The 22,059-nt window shown below is 37.8% G+C and overlaps 3 protein-coding genes across 3 annotated transcripts; 1 reads left to right on the top strand and 2 right to left on the bottom strand.

Annotated features, from left to right (window-relative positions):
* Window positions 1-226: 226 nt before the first annotated feature.
* fank1 (fibronectin type III and ankyrin repeat domains 1) lies at window positions 227-5,677 on the bottom strand. Its single transcript, XM_057343706.1, has 12 exons — window positions 5,616-5,677; window positions 5,300-5,502; window positions 2,827-2,998; window positions 2,623-2,747; window positions 2,374-2,455; window positions 2,124-2,198; window positions 1,906-1,971; window positions 1,631-1,796; window positions 772-915; window positions 558-635; window positions 407-451; window positions 227-329 (listed from the first exon to the last, which is right to left on the bottom strand). Exons 2-12 carry the CDS (start codon window positions 5,307-5,309, stop codon window positions 288-290), a joined length of 1,005 nt encoding a protein of 334 aa, XP_057199689.1. The 5' UTR covers window positions 5,310-5,502; window positions 5,616-5,677; the 3' UTR covers window positions 227-287.
* A 33-nt stretch (window positions 5,678-5,710) lies between these two features.
* dhx32b (DEAH (Asp-Glu-Ala-His) box polypeptide 32b) lies at window positions 5,711-13,424 on the top strand. The gene is made up of 11 exons (XM_057343705.1): window positions 5,711-6,123; window positions 6,314-6,507; window positions 6,990-7,368; window positions 8,323-8,553; window positions 8,660-8,753; window positions 9,256-9,405; window positions 10,340-10,531; window positions 10,718-10,858; window positions 11,638-11,828; window positions 12,135-12,316; window positions 12,478-13,424. The coding sequence occupies exons 1-11, from the start codon at window positions 5,881-5,883 to the stop codon at window positions 12,656-12,658; spliced, it is 2,178 nt and encodes a 725-aa protein (XP_057199688.1). The 5' UTR covers window positions 5,711-5,880; the 3' UTR covers window positions 12,659-13,424.
* Window positions 13,425-17,569: 4,145 nt separating this feature from the next.
* Window positions 17,570-21,600, bottom strand: klf11b (Kruppel like factor 11b). The gene is made up of 4 exons (XM_057343803.1): window positions 21,238-21,600; window positions 19,593-19,850; window positions 18,366-19,200; window positions 17,570-18,283 (listed from the first exon to the last, which is right to left on the bottom strand). The coding sequence occupies exons 1-4, from the start codon at window positions 21,277-21,279 to the stop codon at window positions 17,988-17,990; spliced, it is 1,431 nt and encodes a 476-aa protein (XP_057199786.1). The 5' UTR covers window positions 21,280-21,600; the 3' UTR covers window positions 17,570-17,987.
* Between the last annotated feature and the right edge of the window lie 459 nt (window positions 21,601-22,059).

Here is a 22,059-nt window from a genome sequence, read left to right as displayed (position 1 = left end):
TAACAGTTTTTTATACTACAGCCAATTTTTATTTCTGCTGTTTTGGATCTGAAGAGGGAAATGTGATCGCTTACTTGGAATTTGAATGGTTAATTCAAAACTGGATATACTTTTGGTGATGCAAAGGCTTGAATAGGACTGTAGGAAAAACAATAAAAAAAAGGATATGACTATTGTGAATTTTATTTTGTTTTGGTTTACAAACACTGAAACGCAAACATCACAGTTGTTTGACAACACAAGACTAATGTAGGTAAGAAGTATTGTCCACTAGATGTCGGTTGATCTTAATTTTCTAGGCTGATTTTATCCAACAATTTTATGATGTTCTGAAACAGAGAAAATATCTTTCAGTTCCACGCTCCGAAATAATATTTCTTTATTCACTTGTGTGTGTGTAAGTTACCTTTCCCCCAAATGCTGTGGCCATATCAGCTGCATCTGCTCCATGCTAGAGTGTAAATATCAATGAATGACTAGTGTTGTCAGGTTGTGGCAAAATGTTATTGTTTAATCACTTTGGATTATAAATATTATAGTAATCAAGGAGCCTTTACCTTATTCTTCATACGGTGGTCTGCCCCATTGCCAAGCAGAAGTTTTACTAGATCTTCGTAGTTATTCAGCACAGCTGCCTGAGTGAGACAACACAACCTCTACAGTTACTGTATGCCGTTCATCTCATTTCAGATAAACTTGTCCAAATGACAAGCTAAACTAAATGTCTTTTCCTTATGCAATGTGATACTATTTTGATGGTAACTACTGTACCATTAGTGGTGTCTTTCCAGCTTTGTCACGGACATTTGCGTCGGCTCCAGCTTTGAGGAGGACAGCGGCCACTGCAGCGCTCCCGCTGATGATCGCCACACGCATGAGTGGAGTCCAGAGAAAAACCTTGTCTCTTATATCCACCTGTTTGTATAAAACACAGTCTGTCATCGCAGGTACCAACTCTGTATTTGAAAGGTTCTGCCTCACATGATGCTCTCTGCAGACAAACTGAGTGAAGAAAACCTTGAATTTCATAGCACACATAGCAAATTAAGATGTTTCACAGGTTGTTTACATATGACATTACCTTCACCTTTTCAATGGAAGTTGCTTTAATGTAAAAATAAAATTTGGAACCATCACATTTGAGTATTCACCTATTAAATGTTTAATCATACATATTTATTTTTCATTTTATGTTCATTTTAAGACTCTCTTAGTAATATATATATATTTTTTTACATTTATATTTTAATATATTTTTAAATATTTTTAACATATGAAGAGTGTGTTTTTTTCAAAAATCATGTTTTTTATTGTGCATTACAATTAATATGCAGTTGGTTTGTTTTGATTTAAGCCATAATAACTAAAAAAATACAGCTAACACAACAAAAAAATAAAAGCATGGTAACATCATAAAAACATGATTTTTGAAAAACATTCAAAACGGAGTTATCTCATTTTTCTTCATATATATATTTTTATAAGTTTTAACGTTATGTTTATTTTTGGGATTATATTAGATGTTGAATGCCATAGTTGCCATAGTTGCAAATGAGTTATAATATACTGTATATAATATAGTTATTATATAGAGTAACTATATTAAATCCACATTGGATGAACCGTTGACCTCACAGCCATCCAGGATCATGTATGTGATGACAGGCAGGTGTCCCCCATCTACAGCCCAGTGGAGTGGACTACAGCCATTCTTGTCTCTTGACTCCCACGTGGTCCCGCACTTACGCAGGTACTTCACAATATCCAGGTGACCAGCGTAACATGCCATCATAAGACTGAACAAATGACATTATAATGCATGAATTATTAAGTATAATTCATAATTAATATAAAATGGAACTGCACATTAACATGTACTATATATCGACTATACTGTACATTTACCTGTCTTTTCCAGTACTGTCTTTCATTTTAATGTCAGCTCCATCCTTCACCAAAACGTCCACTAAGCTACAAGCCAAAAGACGATGATCAAAGTATTTTATGACTATGGTTTGTGTTGTATTTCACAGAATAAAAGTTTAATAGCTTCATAAATGGGAGATTGGGAATGTATAGGACATGGTATAGGTCACTATAATATACACAAGTTATGAGTTTACCTCATAAAACCTTTCTGAGCAGCCACCATCAGAGGTGTGTACCCCATTTTGTCACGAACATTAACATCCACTGTGCTAGAGAAGATTTGCATGAGAGGGACGATAAACTGGCGTTATAACTATTAGTGTACATTAAGTATTGGAATAACTGAACTTGAATTATACTGTGATAGTATTGTTGGGTATATAAGTTCTTAAACATGCACAAGCTATGATCTTGTGCTTTTACAGCTGGACAATAAAGTCTCACCCAGATTGCAGCACGTTGGTCAGCTCCTTTTCATCTTCTCTGTTAACCGCCTGGTGGAGATTTTTACCACTGTACGGCTCTCCTGTGGCCACATTTAAAAATATATTTGAAAATAGTGGTCGATTTTTCTGCAACTTTAGATGCCTACAACAAGCTTACATGGGATTGTATTGTCCATTTGTCTAAAACTGCTATGAGAAGAAAAACACAACAACAGATCAAATCTTTGAAGGTCAAATGGTTTCTCACGTGTGGTGAAGACAGAGACAGTTGGGCTAAGGTGGCTCTCTCCTGAAGGTCTGGTAACCCTGAGTCTGAAACTGTAAGAGGTACTGGGCTCCAGTTCCTCAACAACATAATGGGTGCAGTACCCTCTGTTAAAACAATAAAATGTAACACGTGTTGCTGAATCTTTGTATTAGACAGGTTTGTTATCAGTAAGAGAAGGCTTACATAAATATTGTGTCGTATGTCTGTGTTTTTGGGTCTGTGTGCTCCACAGAGTAGCGGGTCCAGTGTTCAGGGGAACCGGTCCGAGGTTTGTTGTCTTCATGAACCCAGATCAGCTCGATACTATGATGAGTGACTTTACCGATCACAGGCGGCTGAGGGGACTCAGAAGATGCTGCACAGGAATGAAACTTTCAGTGAATAAATAGTAGGATGAAGACATGGTTGTCCTAAGGTGTATTACAGTTTATTATAGTTTTGGGGTTATTTTCTGTATAATATAAGATAGTTGTGTCCTATGATGCTATTGTACAATTATTAACAATAAAAATAAATGATTCCAAATAAAATCACTCTTTGTTTTTATTAATTTTGCATAGAAACAGAATGTTTTGACAAGGGATGAATCTATAGTAAATATTGAATGTGAAGCAACAGCAAACTGTCGCAACCCTGAATATGCTATTCAGTAACATATCGGTAAACTGCAGCCTATTGTGTTCATCTTAATAAAGGTCATGAATATCATGTAACAATGCACCAAGAATAATTAACCACCAGCTAACCAAGACTGTTCCTGGATTAGTAATTAAATTCGAGGATTATGCATTACTATTTAATCACTTCTGTTTGAGAAAGCTTTAAAACATTTATAAAAAATACACAGACTTTACAATGTAGCATAACCCAAAGCATTGGACTGGATAAATGCAGCTTTCTGTAAATTAAGAGTTCAGTTTTAGGATCAAGTTTTTAATTAACTGAAGGCGCATTTCATTGTAAAAAGTTTGCATTTGAAGGGCTTTAAAACATCTGTATCAACTGTTCTTATTTTAAAACTTTTTTCTTTCTACTCACTGTAGTTTATTTTATTGTGGTGACAAAATAAACTAGACGCATTGAAAATAAACTTGTGTAGCGTCAAAACACAAATCAATAGTCTACTCTACAATGTAAAAATAAAGGTGCCTCAAATATCCTGTTGTGTACTCAAAGAACCTTAAACTGTATTTTAAGTGCTTCAAAGCTCCTTTTCTCATAATAGGGCTATTGGTGGAACCATCTATAGTCTTTGTGGTTCTTCCAGGAACTTATAAGATTCTTGAATAACCCCATATTCAGTTGTGAAGTTCTGGAGTCACCTTTTCACTACACTGGGACCTCAAAGTGCTTTGCGGGTTATTGAAGGAACTCAAATTCTAAAAAATGGTTCTTGTAAGATCTGTAAACTTGTAAGTGGTTCCTGGAGAATCTCTCTTGTACAAGACAGTATCTAGAGGAACCCCCCAAAATTCTGCATGACATTTTTAGTGTCTGATCAGTTTGATGTTTTATGAGAATAAGAATAGTCCAAAGTTGGGTTTTTGGCCCCTGCTATGTGAACACACATTTTAAAATCATGCACATGTTTCAGGCTAAATGTTATTTTGAAAAATTTCAGCAAGCTTTTAATTATTTTATATTTCTTACTTTTGATATTATATTAATTGGAGATTAAGCCACGGAAATCTTTTGAAAATGTAAACGTTGTTGTGCTTTCCATCCAAACAAACTGCAGCTGCTCTGTGTGTTTATTGTGCAGTCTCGCCCTCCACAGTACTGTAAAAATACTCACTGACAATGAAAAAATCTGAATTATTACAGTTGTTGCTATAAATAGCCTACTGTACTCCTTAACCATAGACCAAAGCAGTGACTTCCAGGCATTGTAATATTTTGTTCATTGTTACATTTGTAAACCAATTTGTGATGTGCTAAATGATTCAATGTAACGTTTTATGAGACTTTATCTAAATCCCTCTTTTTGTCTCCATGTCTTATTCCCAGGGACACCCAAGGCCAACAGACTCAGCTCCAGCCCACCCTGATGCTCATCCTTGCACTGCCTGGGACACCTTGGCCAACAGGCGCAGCTCCTGTTCTCTTTTTGCCATAAATACATATCTACTTTAGCAATACAAAATTGTGAAATGCACTATAGAAATAATTTTGACACTGCCTACATGGATCCTAACACCACCTTGTAATAGCAGGAAACTCATTTGGAGAGAACAGAAAACTTATTTAAAGTTAAGGCAAATTATTTGGTTAGTTTTGTTAAGATGAATTAACTTATAACAATATCACCAACACAATATTAATTATACATTTGATTTCATGAATTTAGAATTGTACAATATTGACTATTCTGTCTGAATATTTATTCAATGTAAATTGTTGTTGTTTATCAATAAACTGTTTGCTTTGGTTTTAGTATTTCTGCTTTTAAATATTGTGAATATAGCAAATATAAACTGTGAAATGGTGCCTTGAAGCACCCAAGATGGTTCCAGATCATTTTAATAAAAGGGATCCCCAAGAAGCCTTGAGGGTTCCTCAGAGAACCTGCCTTGAATTTCCACTGAGAGTTCCGCCGGCGTGGCAATGAAAGAACCCCAAATGATTCCTAAAAGAACCTTTAATTTTTACAGTGTACCTGCTTTCATCGTTGTCTTCGTCGATGTTTTCCCTTGTACCGATTGGGGAAAATGGCTCACACAGAGGGATGATAGTTTGTATTTAGGAGTCCGCTGCTGTGTTCTTGTAGTCTCTCACCCCACACACACCTTTGATTCAGCATGCCTTACCGTTGCCATGGCAACGACAATGGCGCAGTACGCGTGGACCATTTAACTTTTTCTTTTACACAAATGTCCAAATTAAAGACTGCCGTGTCAGCTTTTACATGTAAACAATGCATGATTATACAGATTAACCATTGTTTAACAGTTTCAGAATGATCCTATACTTACTATCGTCAGATGAAGCTCTATTGTGATGGGATTAATGACCACATGACCGCTGCAAATCTGTGCCGCTGCGCGTCTGAGCGCGCATTCAGTGCGTTCGCTGAGCGGGACATCTGATGACACAAAAGACTGATCTGGAGCTAACTTGTTCAGGATCGTAATATAAAGTTGACGCTATGTCGATGTATTAATAGAGTCTCGTCATTGAAGGGCTCGGTTCATTCATTGCCTTGAATTAACTTTAAGGGAAAAAGAGGTGCGCGAGAGAATGGAGCTGTCAACAGATGTGGAGAAACTATCGGACTCTGAAGGAACTAAAGACATCGATTCGGATGACCTGCTTCAGCTGAATCAATTCGACGGACTTCCCTTTTCCTCAAGATATTACAAACTATTGAGAGAAAGAAAAGGACTGCCGGTATGGGGAGCAAAATGCGAGTTTATGGACAGTCTGATCAACAATCAGATTGTTATGGTTCCCGGCACAGCCAAAACAGGACAAAGCACACAGGTCAGTTTCTGCAAACAAAATAACATCAAAAATCATTTTAAACAATTAAATAATGTGTTACATTACAAAATTGAACTGAACTGTACTATTTTGTTGCATTTGCATGTTCAGCACCACAAATCTTATTAATGAGTATTTTATTCACAAATGGACTTATAGCATGTGGTCATCTGTCTGAATCTCCATTTAGATACCTCAGTGGTGTGCAGAGTTCTGCTTATCTACGCAGTATCAGAATGGCATGGTGGTGTGCACCCAGGTTCACCAGCAGAGCACTGTGGAACTGGCCCTTCGTGTGGCTGATGAGATGGATGTTAACATTGGTCATGAGGTTGGGTACAGCATCCCATTTCAGACCTGCAGCTCTGCTGACACCGTATTGAGGTATGTATATCTTCGTTCAGAGCTACGCATTTGGTCATTTTCACTGGACAAAACCACTATTTCACTTGGTTTTACCATCCCCCCTTCATTACCGCCACACGTGTTGCTCCTTTTCACGGGCGCCTGTCCTTCTCAACAATATAAAGCCAACAAAAGGCAGAGGGGGCTGTGTCTGAGGGTCTCCACGGCAGCTGCCATGCTCCCGTGCTGCCCGTATGCTTCATCACAGCTTTCAAGATAGCCGAAAGTCAGTCTGGCGAACAAAGACCCAGAATAGTGATTAAAAACAGCTGAGAGGGTGTGACCTAATGAAAATGCTGACAACTACCAAAGTTAATTATAATCCAATCACTTCTGCTTGTCTTCACTTGTTTATTTGTATTTTAGATGCAGATGGTCATTTGGAGTGAAAAAGAATTGAATCAAAACCACTTTTTGTATTACATAAATCTTTTGTATTACAAGAATCTGTTGCTTCGCAGATACTACACAGATGATGTCTTGCTCCGAGAGATGATGTCGGATCCCCTCTTGGAGCAGTATGGCGTGGTGGTCATTGATCGGGTCCAGGATCGCACCGTCAGCACAGACCTGCTCCTCGGACTGCTTAAAGACGTGCTCCTTGCGCGTCCAGAGCTCAGACTGGTCATCCTCACCGCCCCTCATTCCACTGAGACACTGTTGCGCCATTATGGAAGCATTCCTCAGATCCGTCTGGAAGGGCCGCAGCTGTGTGAGGTGGTTTATGGTAGTGGTAGAGGGGGCGTAAAGGATTACCTCTGCTCTGCTATTAGACTGGCGCTGGAAATCCATCAGAATCAAGATGATGGAGACATTGTGACATTCCTGGCAACTGAGCAAGTAAGAGATTAAACTTTGAAGATTAGTTCACAGACTAGACCTGAAAAATGCCATCAAACATTCACTTTCAACTGTTATTGGGTAAAAAAAGGATATTTATGTGTCCCTTTTAAAATCTTAGTGCCAACTTTGAAATGTTTGAAATGTTACCATTTGTTTGTGCATTCTTAAAGGAATAGTTCACCCAAAAATGATTTTTATTCCAGAATTGACTTACCCTCATGCCATCCTAGGTGTATAGCCCATGACTTTCTTTCTGGTGCCAGACAGACTGAGTAATTTGGAAAAATGTTTTTCGATATCAATCTTTGTAATGGTATTGAATTTGAAGATCCAAAAAAGCACATATTTCCATCATAAAATGTAAATGTCTTCTGGCCTGAAACGATGTTTGTGAGTAAAAATGCTTAATATTTTGAGTGTATTTATCCTAGATAGGTCATGTTAGACTTTGAACATTTAAAAATACCTATAAAACTACACACGTAATGGTGGATATTTTTCAAATGAACATTTTTCATTTTTGGGTGACCTGTTTCTTTAAGAGATGAGATAGGGCTGGACATTAATAATGCTGTTTTAGTTGGTGTTTTATTTTATTTTGTTTTGTATATTTTATTTTTATATATTTTTATTATTAGTTGGCAATTAGTAGAGGTACTGTAATTGCATGTTGGTCATGTACAATAATGGAGAGGGGCAACATTACGCACTCTCAAAGTACCACATGGTTTAAACCCATTGCTAAAGTGTAACATTTTTATTGGGTAATTTACTTTAATACATTTTTCTCAGCCTCCCAGGCAATGGGCTGAACATTATTTTAATGGAGGTTTAGTGTTATGTCACACAAATGTCATCACTCTGACTTGCTCGGGGGAAATTCGAACAGAACTGCAAAAGGTCCCATTTCCATGGTAATAGAATCTTTTCTTTCTCTTTCTATTTTGCAAGGAGATTGAATGCGCCCATGCCATTTTGCGGAGGGAGGGTGCCAGCTTCGCATTGCCTCATGATGAAATGGTGCCTGTATCTGTCTGCCCTGAGCTAGGACACTGTTTCTTAGACCATTCTGAGGAGAAAAAGATTAGAAAAGTCTTCCTCACCTGCAGCCCCAGCGCAGACTTATTCTGGGCCGTTCCGGCTATTCGCTTTGTGATTGATGCCGGAGTGCAAAAACGATATGTATGTCATGATTATTTATTATATACAGTGATTATATATCTACATAAAGTTCTTTTATTTCCTTGTGGATGTTTTGTGTGTATGACACAGTGTTCCATTTTTACAGGTGTACAACCCTAGAATCAGAGCCAACTCTATTGTCATTCGACCGATTAGCAGGAGCCAAGCTGAGGGCCGTAAACAACTTGCTGGCCCAAAAGGTCAGTCTTAAGTCTTTAGTGGACTGAATATTGTCTCATAACAGGGAATAAAAATTCATACAGATAATATCATAACAAGCAAAAAATATCCCAAAGCAATAGAACTGAGGTCTATACTCCAATGTCATGTCCCATTCCACAGCTCCTCTCTCATCCCTACTTTACCAACTCTTCACTCTTCTATCAACTATAAAGGCAAAAAGCCCCCCAACCAAAAAAAACCGTATAAAACGTTGCAATTACACCACGCGTCACATCCAGTGTGGACAAAATTTACAATTATAATGGGTTCTAATGCATTTCTAATGTCTTTTGTTGTGTTGCGTCAGGTGCATGCACGGTATTACACTAAAGCTGATAAAGATGCTAAGTACAGCATTTTTTACCTAAAGCTAGATAACTAAAAACTTAAAAAACACACCTCTGTTATTTAAAATAAAGATTTTATGTCCTTATGCCCTGAAGTAGTAACTTCTGTTACCTGACTTTATCTTCGCTACAGGCAAGTGTTTCTGCTTATATCAAGAGGACGCATCACTTGCCGCTGAAAGCATCCCTCACATTCTCGAGTCTGACATCACTTCCACTGTGCTCTTCCTAAAACGCATGGAAATTGCTGGCCTGAGCCACTGTGACTTTATTGACAGACCAGGTGAGATGCTACCTACTTATCTGATTCTCTATACATGTGTTTATTAGGGTTACAGTCACTTTTTACGTATTCACCCCTTTAATGTAAATATAAACAAACGCCACTGATTGTACTCCTTAAATCCTGTATATGTGTATAATTTTGAACAGTAAACGTTTCCATTAATCACTCATTCATAAACTTGTTATAGAGAATCTCTTACATAAGCTATGAATCTGAGTCATCTGTCTCTGAAAGCCCCAAACACAAACAGGCTGTTCAATACTCACTGTTTACAGCAGCCAAGCAGTACTGGGATTAGCCAGGTCCTCTTGGCTTACAGTGAGTGTGCAGATGGGCATGTCCTGTTCACTGCTGGCTTTAAGAGGTGGTGAGCCGTGCTTTAGCTGAGCTGACAGTACTCTGACTGGTCTCTTTGTTCCAGAGATAACCTGCTTCCATAACACCCGCCAGTCAAAAGAGGAAGGGCATCATTAGTGAAGCTATGACAAGAGAATTTCTGTGCAAGAGCAACTTGGTGTGAAAAACAAGATGAATATCTGATGATGTGCTAGAGGAAATATGTGAAGAGCTTTTGTGCCTAGTTACAACTATAAGTAAATGAAAGATTATCTTGTTGGTTAACTTTGATGTTGTACTTTTTGTACTGTCAGAGCAATCGACCAACAGTCATGTCTGACATCTCTAGAATAGGCAATGATGTCAATTTAACCATTCGGTTTGTGCCATGATTTGTTGCATATTATTTGGAATATGTATGAACCATGGTCCATGGTTTAATGTTTGTGTTTAAGAACAATGGATATCTTTTTGTTAAAATATTTTTAAGTTAAAGAAGTTGATCATTCCTGGGTGCACTTCAATTGATATTCATACAGTTAATATTTTACGTCTATTGTTTATTATGTTAAATATTTGAATTTCCTCTCTTCAGATCCAGAAAGCCTGATGCAAGCTTTAGAGGAGCTTGACTACCTTGCCGCTTTGGATGATGATGGAAATCTGTCTGAGATTGGAATTATAATGTCAGAGTTTCCTCTCGAGCCTCAGATGGCCAAGACTTTGCTTGCGTCCTGTGAGTTTGACTGTGTCAGTGAAGTGTTGACCATTGCTGCCATGCTAACAGGTAAATCATTCTCAGTAAATTAATCTTCACAGGTTTACTGTTCATTCTTTGCATCTATTCTTCCACACAAGTCAGATTACCGTGTTTATAAATTATTTTCATTGCTACCATCAATAAAACATTTTTACAGTAGCATATATTACCTGGAAATTGAAAAAATCACTTCAAACCTTCTTTCTCACTCAGCTCCAAGCAGTTTCCTTATACCTCCAGTGGAGATGAGTCAGAAAGCTTTACTGTGCCATCAGAAGCTCCAGCATGCTGAGGGAGACCACTTCACCCTTATAAACATCTTTAATGCCTACAAATATGCTCAGGAAGGGCCATGTGAGTGTATTTTGTGCATCAAAGCATATGTCTATAACTAATACATATCGTCGATGTCCTCCTGAAACCTCAGATGTCCAAATTCGCTGTTTTTCAGGAAATTGAAGAAACACTGTACTTTTAAATGATTAAATACTGTGAAAGTTGACAAGCACTCAATTCTTTTTATTGGTTAGATATTTTCAGAACCCAGTGACAAACATAAAGGCTGACTAATAATAATGCTTTATGGCAAAAAAATATGGAGATACAAGGTTTCAGAAAGACAGCAGCGATATGGACTATACAGGACTGTAATGTATTACTAATAAAATATATAAACAACATTTGATACAGTAGGTGATGGACAAAATTGACGGATTGTAATCTATGGTTGCTGTCCTTTCAAAACCTCAGATGTCCAAATTTGCTGTTGTTCAGGACATGGAAAAAAACACTACGTTTTAAATGATGAATATGTTGTCAAGTTGACAGGCACTTTTTAATACGTTTTATTGGTTAGGTTTTTGCAAAACGCTGTGACAAACATAAAAAGGGGACTAAAATTGATGATTTATGACAAACAAAACAAATCATAAAATATTGATATACGAGGTTTCAAGAGGACAACAGCGATATGGAATGTATGTCTATTTGCATCACCAGACTTTATAAAGTCTTTATGCACTGCACTTAAACAAAACAATGTTTCCATCAGTCCCACTGAATACACTGAATTTAAAAGATTTTACATAAACTGCAGAACTTTCTCTAATGCAAACGTTTGTTCTGTCTTTTAGACTCTAATGTGGAACGCTGGTGTGAGGAGCATTACCTGAGCCTGAATGCTCTTCACACAGCAGATGCGATACGGTCTGAGCTGACAGAAATTCTGAAACGGATAGAGCTGCCAGTGTCCTTACCAGCTTTTGGCTCTAAAAGCAACATTGTTAACATCAAACGTGCTCTATTGGCTGGATTCTTCATGCAGGTATGCATATAGAAATGATAACATAATGTTATGACAATACATACTTTCAATGCATATTCATCAAATACGAAAGCTCCCTCAGAGTTGTTGAATTAAAAATGAACTGATAATGAAATGTCACATGCACTGAAATGACACTTTGTGTAAAAAATGGTACACTCGTTCTTTACTGTACTGTGTATGATCAAGCCAGATTAGTAAATGGCAGATTAGTAAAGTGTAATTTACATTTCTTTGGTAAAGCATTGAGTGCTTTTCTAATGTAATGTATTCCCCATTGTTTAATCTCTGTGTGGGATTTTCCAGGTGGCCAGGGTCGTCGATGGGTCAGGGAATTACTTCATGCTTACCCATAAGCATGTGGCTCAGATCCACCCACTGTCTGGCTATGGAACTGAGAAGGATCTTCCGGAATGGGTTCTGTACCATGAGCATACACTGTCAGAAAACAACTGTATTAGAACTGTCTCCCACATATCAGCGCATGAGTAAGTTAAGACTTTGGATGACTTGATGATTCGTGTATCTATAGAAGATAAAAGACAAGGCCAAATATTAGAAACGAACAGTATGAAAAAATGCAATGCTTCATTTTTGCAGCTGTTCTTGAATATATTCTTATCTTGTGGGCTCTGTTTTCCTGTGTCAGGTTTATTCAGATGGCCCCACAGTACTTCTACTACAACCTGCCACCTAGTGAGAGTAAAGACCTACTGCAGCACATTATGGATCATGGCTCAGCTGCCCCATCTAAAGGCAAAAGAAAACTCCAAACCTCCAGCCATCCTGCCATTGAGGAGCAGCCCAATGAGCGTTGTACCATACAGTGACCGTGGACACTGTATGGCTTTGTCAGTGTGTTAACATGACAACGAAAAGGATGTTTACAATGCTGGTGTGTTACACAGTAACCACAAAATTGATGGGGTAAAACAAGGTATCTTAGTTATATTAACTGTGTTTGTTTGATTGATTAATCATTAAGAGGTAAAAGCAGGGATAACGATTTAGTATACAGGGTTTTTAGGACAAAGTTGTTTTGGATAAGGTGGTTTCATCATTGGGCTCATATAGCCCCCTTTCACAAGACAAGGAACACCCATCCACTCACATAGAAGTTGCTTCAGTTGTCCTACAGTGCACTATATAAATCATTATATGATCTCTGCTAAATAAATAATTTGAATAACCTACTGCTGTGCAGTAGTTAATAAATAAGCTGACTTTGTGGTGTCTAAACTGTCATTGATAAACTATAGCTACTAGTCAGCCTTTAAAAATAATGTTTTAAAATAGCATGTGATTTAGCCATGCACATCAGAATAGTGGCCTAGTAACAATAAACAATAATTTTTGCATGAGTTTTAGTTTTTTTTAATTATGTATTTATTTGTAAGGTGTTTTCAGATAGCCTAATAATTTTATGATATGATAAAATGTTTCACGAGAAAATGTTAAATAACATTATTTGGTTTGAACTAAATGTGTTTTTGTGTTTGTATAAGTTAGCATTTTTAATGCAAACTTTTTGGCCCCAGTGTGTCATTTGTTGCCCCCAGTTTGTCATTTAAAATGTTTATTGTCATTTAATAAAACACGTTCTTAATTTAAACAGCAGGCTGTTTGCGCAATACATCGTGTTTTCGTATTATAATTTTTTTTCGCCGGAATTCATGACAAAGTGAAAACAGGGAGAGAGGATGGGTGTTGTGAGAAACACTTATGCAATTCTTGTATTATGTATCATCTCACAGCTGTTCCCACTGCAGGTCCAGGACACGTTAAGACAGATGGCAAACTCACATTGCACAAAAACGCAACGCTTGATGTTTGTCGCGCTGCTTCGCGCTCTGATTGGTCGGCTTTGTGTCGACGTCACCATTCTAGCTACACGACGCGTCGCGTACTGTGTTGGTACGTCGCATTGCGTTGCATTACGTCTGTAACCTCTTCATAAAATGCGGTTTGGGTTTTTGTTGTCTTTTACTTTAGCCTGACATATTTGAGAGTTAAAGTGTTGTGTTAACTTACTCATGGGTTAAACTATTTCAAAACGCTCTTGTAAACAGTGCCAAGCTAACAGAGATGGGTATAGCAAGAAGCAGGATGAAAAAAGTTGCACCTGTTTCGGTGACAGAAGAAACGGTTTGTAGCGGCGGCAGTGACATAGATGGACACTTGTTAGGTCCCTCAAACACAAGTTTAGTTCGGATCGTGTCGATAAGAGAAAGAGATCGGACAGACTGTAACAGTGAGGGGCAAGAGTCAGAGGTTTCGGCCGAAGATGACACTCTTGCGGAGGTGGACAGAATCCTCGCCGAGTGTGAAAACATCGATAACAGCAGGACTTCTCATAAGATGCCAACGTTAGGATCAAAGTCATCTGGGATTTGCTATGCCAAACGACATGATGCCAGTAATGACATTTACAGAGACAGTAAACATGAATTACAGCATGGTACTTGTGTGAAGAATGATGAAGTTAACACAATAAACAAACCAACTTCAAACATTCAGGAACAAGTAAGTCTGCTCTTTTTCAATTTCATCAGGCATGTAAACAGAAAACAAATATCCCCTATTTATAAAGCAATGGATAATGGATTTTTATTTTTGACAGATTAGTCCTTCAAAGGACCTGTTGTGTAGTACCAACACAGAGAGCACAGCAACAGCGTTGTAAGTGTACTTCATCAATTATTTATCCAAGCTTGGTTAGAGTTTTGCTCTGAAAAAAGATAGGTTGTGTCCAGCATCATGCTTGGTTGAGAGTCTATAATGCAGTGTTTTTTTACATTGATGTTTGTCTTTATTAAGTCCAGCTTTAATTGTGGTTTATTTCATTTTTTTTAGATGTCATGGAACTGGTGGCATTTCTTCTCTGTCCTTGCCCATCACATATGACCCTTCAGAAGAAGACCTTATGGACACAATTGAGAGGGAATTTGGATAAAGAATATATTGAACTTCTCAGAGAGCTAAGAACTGAAACCTATATATAAACTGAGGTTGTGAATAGTATTAAGAATTTGTTTAATGGAATGATGTTGCATTTTAGGGCAAATTCGGTTTAAAATACATCTGGGTGTTTGCAATCAGGAAGGCCATATAGAAGCCCATGCATTTATAAAAAATAAGTGGACGAACAAATTGAGAGATTATTAAGATTTAAGATTTAGAAGGTAAAATGCACTGTTTGAGCCGTATTGAACCGTCGTAGAATCTATGCTTTAAGATCCCTTTATTTTGTATTCTGCATCAAGCCATTTGTCTTAAAGAAAAAAATGTCTGCCTGGAATGTGTATGTGGTTTCATTTCCCGACCACATTTCCAGAATCCTCCACCATTCTGAGAAAGGAATGTACATCAGCGGTATTTTAGTGGATCCATGGAGTCAGTCTATAACTTCTATATATCCTGTTGTCAACCAGATTAAATAATGCTCGTCCTAATTTGGTGTCTTTTGAAGCATAAACCATGATTTAATCACAAAAAGTCGTAGAAAAAAGGTATGATGTTCTGCAGTTCTCCTTTTAGATTATTTGTTTTATTTTTTCACATGTTCTAAGCATCACGGCAAACAACAGAAGATTGATCTATTATCTAGAAATGTTACACAATTTCTGTTGATGAACGTATTTAACTGACACTTTGTTTATTTGATATCGCCTCAAACTTGATCACTATTAAGGGACTATCGACATCTTTTAACACTCATGTATTTTCTTAATGTTATTATGAATGCAACTGTTTAACTATACAATCCTACAGTCATTTTACAGTTTGTAATGTAAATTGAATACCCTTTTGTTAAACATTTTATCATACAGTACCAATTGAATTTGATTTAAATTGCATTGACACTGTTCATGCGGCAAGTGAACTAGCCTGACAAAAAATCCTTAGTACTTTTTCATTCTTTTTTTTGCTTTTGCTTATAATTTGTGTTGAATGTGTTACCACTTTATATGCTGCTCCTTGGCAGCTTTTTCTTCATGATTCAGTCAAGTCACACATTTCATTTTTATTAAATACTGTGATGAAATGAAAGAAACTGTACAATTATATTTATACAAAATTTCAGACATTTAAGCACACACCCTCAGAACTAGCTAAATGTTTGTAAGCTTGGTAAAAACATCTCACTCAAGGGATCCTTAAATGTTTCAACGATATACAGTATACAGCTCTGGAAGGAATTAAGAGGCCCTCTAAATTTGCCTTCAATCAGCATTTCTACATGTATTGTGACCATTCCAGTCAAGTGTCTGTTAAATTTCAACAAAATGAAGCCTCAGGACTCAACAGCAATGCTCAAGACTGAGACCATGCCAAGACGCAATAAAATCTGTGATTAAAAAGCTGATTTATTTTATCAAATATATATCTAACTCTTCTTAAATACATGTAAAATACTGTGTAGTTTATAAATGAATATAAACATGTGTATTAAAGGCCTGAAAACATATTTTTTCCTAATTTGTCCAGTGTTCAATTTCTGAAAATAAATGCAAATAAAAACACGCATTTTTATTTGGAATTTGTGATAAATATTAGTAGTTCACAGAACGAAAAAAAATATTTTACTTAAACACATACCTAAACAGTAAGTAAAAACTATATTTTATTAATGTGGTGATTTTATTCATTTTTTTACACATATATATTTCGTTGTGCTCACTGCAAAAGGAAATGAAGACAGTGCCGATTGACATTGGAAACAAACAGTCAACATGTTTTATCACAAAGAGCACAACTAATATGAAAAAAACAAGATATTTGCCACACGGCGTCACTGTTTCCGCGCTGTTGGTAAATCGACATCTTCGGGAAAGTCGGTCAGTAAAGCAAGGAGGCGGGGAACCATTCTAAAAGCTGATTGGTCGCGCCTCCCGGGAATATAGTTGGTCTTGTGATTTGATTGGTCCTAATTTGAGTGACATGTGGAGTGTTTAGCAATACTGCATATTTTCGAAATTAAAACTGGCATTTATCTGAGCAATAATCCACCTGTCTCTCTGTGGGAATATTATATTACTGGAAAACACGCAAGGTTTATTCCCGGGCTATGGTAAGGAAGTGTGAACGAAAACAACATCATTTATTTTGGTCATTTCACAATGTCTTCCAAACTTACAGCTGGTGTTTGTTTTTTCCACATCTGCATTAAAAAATGGGTTTGGCAGGAAAAGCTGTTATGATGAGAGCTGTTTCCTCTCCATTTATGACTTCACCTTTTCAACTTTTAGACATTAAAACATACCTCAAACAAGCACACAACCTGCTCCAGTTCTTTACATTTATCAGAGATTGCCTATCAGAATTGCTTGCTGTAGTTTGGAAATCAATTGAATCATAAAATACCTATGAAAACATGTCATCTGACAATCCAGAAAGCAAAATGCAAACAGCATTTCTTTTGCAGTCGGTTGTCCTTTTAATAAGCTAATGATCTATTCATTAGATACTGAAAATCTGTACTGTCCTGAGCACTAATGTCAGTAAATGAAATGACTTAAAGTAAACTTGCTGCTGGGAAATGGATACGTGATGATATGATGCATTACACAAAAGATCCAGTATAACCTAACAAAACAGTTGATGCATCATGGGTGTCAGCATGAGAAGAGTAAAGGTAGTTACTCCAAACAGCTGTAGGAAGCAGAACTGAAACGTGGCTAAACTGATGCAGTTTTTTTACTCATACAAGTACTTTGACAAGCTCTTTAGCATTTATTAAAACCACAAAGCACATATTCTTCATTGTTTATTAAAAAAGAGTATTAAATAAAAGAGTATTATATGATAATCACAGTGTAGATAATTATTCACATATACATTTTTTACATACTAATTTTCCTTTTTCTTTATGCAGTGTACCATACATCATACATTTCCCCTATATATGTACATATAAATGTAAAAAAAAAGAAGAAAAATAATTTCTTTTAAGACAAACATAGTACAAAGGCTTTGGCAAAAGAGTGCATTAATCTTTTTCACAATAGTAAACAAAATGCTCTGTTGTAGAGCGCGAAATATAAGCAGCGAAGTAAAGAGAAGTCCAGTGCATATTTATGTTTTTGCCCATGAGAGAATCAGAATTCATGCCCCCATATAGTATGTCCCTGCATATTGTCAGTAACAGTTCAGTCTAATTTAGTTTGAGGCCGGAAGCAACATGCTGAATGGCAGTGCTGTGCCATGGGGCAAAGCTTTAGCTGTGGTGATCTTGTTAATATTCCGAACCTCCGCCTGCCAGGAAGGGATCTTTTTGGTGGTCATGTGCCGGCGTGCGTGCTTGGTGAGGTGATCGCTGCGCATAAACCGTCGGTCACACACCGGGCAGACGAACTTCTTTTCGCCCGTGTGCGTGCGCCGGTGCCGGGAGAGCTCATCAGAGCGAGCAAATTTCTTATCGCAGCCTTCCCAGTTACAGCTGAAAGGTTTCTCCCCTGGAAGAGAAATGCAATGAATTATAATGTAAACTAAACCCTTGCATCTGAAGTATTATACATTAAACGTTATATATAATACCTGTGTGTGTTCTCAGATGTGCCTTTAGGTGAGAACTCTTGAAATACGTCTTCCGACAGCCTGGGAAATTGCAGACATAGTTGCGTCTGCGTGAAAAGTCGCCCTGCATGACAGTGCTCTGACTTGTGGGCACGTAGACAGGTGCTGGAGCCAGAGGCAGTAGTTTGGTGTTGCCCAGGGTCATAACAGTCTGTGGACATTGTTGAGTAGAAGACACTGGCGATTGAGGCATCACAAACATCACTGTCCCCTGAGGCACTGAAGAACCCATCAAGAGAGGTTGTGGTAAGATAGACTTCACCCCAGGACTGTGTTTCTGAGCTGGGCCCTGAATAAACGTGGCTGAGATGACTCCTGGTTGTGCCATTGGGAACATCTGGCATATGATTGGTTGACTAGGTGTCGGGGGTGGTGACTGAGGAGATAATATAATGGGGAGCTTATCATCTTTTAAGGGGGTCGTGCTGTTTTTATGGCACGTGGTTTCCGTTGTATTGTCCGTCAGGGGTTGGCGGGGTAAAGCACTTGGTGAAGGAACCTCAGGCAGCTTTTTATCCGTCTTTGATGGGTACACCGCTTGTGGAATGTTTTGATAGAGTGAGCTGTCGGCCGTGTGGCGTATTACGCTGGTTGCCAAGGCTCTGCAGAATGGGGGTGTGGTCTTCTCTGCGGGCTGTCCTGAAGAGGCCATCTGATTGATGGAAGCCGTGGTGGGACAAGCAGATCTTGCGCTGGGGAGGTTGAGACACGGTTGGGCTAGTGGGGAGGGTGAACCGGGCACTACTGTAGTGTTGGAGGTCTCAGTAAAACTGGGGCTGTGAGGTGGTGTCATGCACTGCGAAAAAAAATAGACAATGAGAAATCGGCAAGTAAAATTAAGGTCTTCGATTAGCTAAACAAACCGGTTCTATTCACGGTGGTATTATTAAATATGTTTATCTCTCAGTATCATTACAGCACCAGTGAGCCATTTAACCACAGGGAACAAGCTTGTGCTGAAGTTCAGTTCGGAGAAGTAGCTTATCTCAAGACTTCCACCTGTCCACACTGTCATAAAACCCTCCCCAAGTTTTTTCAGCAAACAAATCAGATTCTGATAAGAGCTTTGTACTACGACATGCGGCGCCAGAGAACCGTGAGGTTCTCCTAGTTTGAATGTTGATATATAACAGCTTTAAGTGTACATATTTTACTTCCTAGCTGTTCAGAATAAAAATACCGGCTTACCAGTGAGGAGAGTGAGACAAAGTCCTTTGGGGTCTCCGAAGGTTCGGGTTGCATAACAGAATCGCAGGAGTCTGACGCTGGCGTGAGAGGGCGAGGTTTGAAGGCTTTGGGTTTTGGAGACATCTGCCTCCAGAAGCTCATGCAGACCAAAGCTTCAGCAGCTTCCAAGTCAGTATATTCTGGCACACTGCATGAAGAGTGCTCGCTGGTGTGTCTTTTCCCATCCAGGGATTCTTTGCAGACCTCCATCCGAGCTCCCTAAGAACCGCAAGGAAATGGCAAAACTAATGTTTAAAAAAACGGCTTAGCTGCTTGGTAGATCCGACGGATAAGTTTTTCTCTTTGTCTTTATCTATTCATGGATCCAGAAGTAGTATGAGAGTTTAACAGAGGAGCCCTTTTTAATGCAACCCATCTGTAGGGACCCTCTATCATCAGAATGTCACCTCCCACTGCCAAATAAAGCCAAAACAATGACGTGCTCTCAAGCCGACCACGTGAATCAGCAATGAGCGAAACTCAGAACCGCTGATAGGCACGGGAACAGCTCAACTGTGCCCAAGGGCAGAAAACTTTGATTGAAAGCCCCTCCCATGCAGAGTTTCCGAAGAATGACACTATTACCGAGCATTATGCATGTTTATTATCTACACCTAACAGTCTGCAATACAGTGTGTGTTATGGCTATTTCAACTGGTCTTGCTTTACTGGAAATGCTTTACAAATAATACAGAATTATCAATATGTTAATTTTGGTTAAAAGTTGAACTTAAAGACCTATATGAATTTTACCATTTCTAACCCTTACGAAAATTGACCATGGTTTTACTACAGTTAAAACCAAAAAACCATGGTTACTGTAGTAAAACAATGGTTATCACAAAATAACCATGGTTTTGAAAACCATGTTTTTGTAAAAACCATAGTAAACGATGGTAACTGTAGTAAAATCATGGTTTTGCCCTAAGTAATCAATGCACCAAAAAAAGATTGGTTACTACATTTGTACCACAAAAAAACATGGTTTATTTTCGTAAGGGAAGTGGCATATTTCATACTCTTTATCAACTGCATGCACTCAAAATGGGATGCAAAACCTGATGATCCATGTTAACAAACCGCATTTACTGTAGGCTACTTCTGCTCAAGCAAGAAAATCTGACCATTATTGTCACTATCGTGTCTTTTTTTTACAGTTTATTACTGACGTAGGAATAGTAATGAATTCTAAATGTTTATGATTATTTCGAGTTTTTACATTATTAAAACAATATTGAAAAATACAAAAGAGCATAAAAGAGTCTTAAAATAAAATTGCATAAATCAGTCAGTTACATAAATCGGGTTATGAGAAATAACGGTGTTTTAAACGCGTATTGTACGCTTTTTGTTTACTATCAGAGAGGAATGCATCAGTAGGCTATGACGTAAGTACAGACAGATAACGTTACGCACGGATAAAACTTTTTAAGAGTTACGATTCATTGTAACCTTTCATGATGCTTGAGACAAATATAATTACAATTTAACCAAGTGTAATTTTTAAAGTGTAAGTTTAATCAGTTAAACACTAAGAACAGTCAGCGTCAATAAAAGCATAAGTAACTCGCTCAATAAATGAAGTAAATAATTATTCTATTCTTACCCCAAATATGTCTTTCATGTTAGCGAACTGAAGTGTTGACATCTACACAAAATGTATGAAAAAATATTACTGATATGAAAAGTAGAGCAGAACAAAGAAACGGAGCTGCTCCGCCTGTTCAGTGACGACTCACACCGGAATTCAGTTCGCCTTCACCAGCAGCTGAGTAAAACAAGTCCGAGAAAAAAGAAAACAAAACTCACATCAGTCTGGCGGGTGGCAACACGCCACCAATGAAAAACAAATGTGTGTGAGACCTTAACCAATTGCGTGAAGCACGACGCGTGATCGGTGCGTGATAGGCGAGCGATTGGAGGAGACGGGGTGCGTGGCTGCCGGTGGGCGTGAGGAGGGAGTCATCAGTGTCGCTGTAAACCCGCTGAACTGATAGTCGCGTAACTGGGCGAAAGGTCGCAGCCTCAACAAGCCGAGCAAAGTGAAATGTGTTTGGTTGTCTGCTCAGCATAAACATGTAAAGCTATTCACACAGAGCCCGAATAAATGATAGTTGGCGGCAATAAAATAAGACAACCGGTTTAAAAAAGTTTAAAACATGGTGTGCTCTCTTAATACATTAAAATTGTGATTAATGTAATTAATGCACAGATCTTGATATTGGTACAGTATATATACAGTTGAAATCTGAATTAACTTTTTCATTTTCTTGTGATTACTATAAAAGAAGAAAAAAAAACTGCAAAAGGATTAGACAGTTTAGACAAATTACTTTTAAGCTTAGCGTAACTGACAAGTTAATAAAGTTTTATTAATCACAATAAAAAGTTTAACTGAAATATTATATCACTTCCGTTACATTTTCTG

This window comes from Triplophysa rosa, linkage group LG10 (genome assembly GCF_024868665.1).
Source record: "Triplophysa rosa linkage group LG10, Trosa_1v2, whole genome shotgun sequence".
In the NCBI taxonomy this organism is placed as follows: Eukaryota; Metazoa; Chordata; class Actinopteri; order Cypriniformes; family Nemacheilidae; genus Triplophysa; species Triplophysa rosa.
This window is presented reverse-complemented; position numbering and strand designations above follow the sequence as displayed.

Excerpts from the sequence above, each read along its gene's own strand:
- fank1 (XM_057343706.1), bottom strand. Across the intron at positions 2,456-2,622 it reads TGTCTCTGTCTTCACCACAC|GAGAGCCGTACAGTGGTAAA; the intron begins GTGAGAAACCAT and ends ATGTGGCCACAG. Across the intron at positions 2,199-2,373 it reads ACCAACGTGCTGCAATCTGG|CACAGTGGATGTTAATGTTC; the intron begins GTGAGACTTTAT and ends AATCTTCTCTAG.
- dhx32b (XM_057343705.1), top strand. The coding sequence starts at position 5,881 with ATGGAGCTGTCAACAGATGTGGAGAAACTATCGGACTCTGAAGGAACT. Across the intron at positions 8,554-8,659 it reads CCGGAGTGCAAAAACGATAT|GTGTACAACCCTAGAATCAG; the intron begins GTATGTCATGAT and ends CCATTTTTACAG. Across the intron at positions 8,754-9,255 it reads ACAACTTGCTGGCCCAAAAG|GCAAGTGTTTCTGCTTATAT; the intron begins GTCAGTCTTAAG and ends TCTTCGCTACAG.
- klf11b (XM_057343803.1), bottom strand. The coding sequence starts at position 21,279 with ATGTCAACACTTCAGTTCGCTAACATGAAAGACATATTTGGG. Across the intron at positions 19,851-21,237 it reads ACATGAAAGACATATTTGGG|GGAGCTCGGATGGAGGTCTG; the intron begins GTAAGAATAGAA and ends TGCGGTTCTTAG. Across the intron at positions 19,201-19,592 it reads TTGTCTCACTCTCCTCACTG|TGCATGACACCACCTCACAG; the intron begins GTAAGCCGGTAT and ends TTTTTTTCGCAG.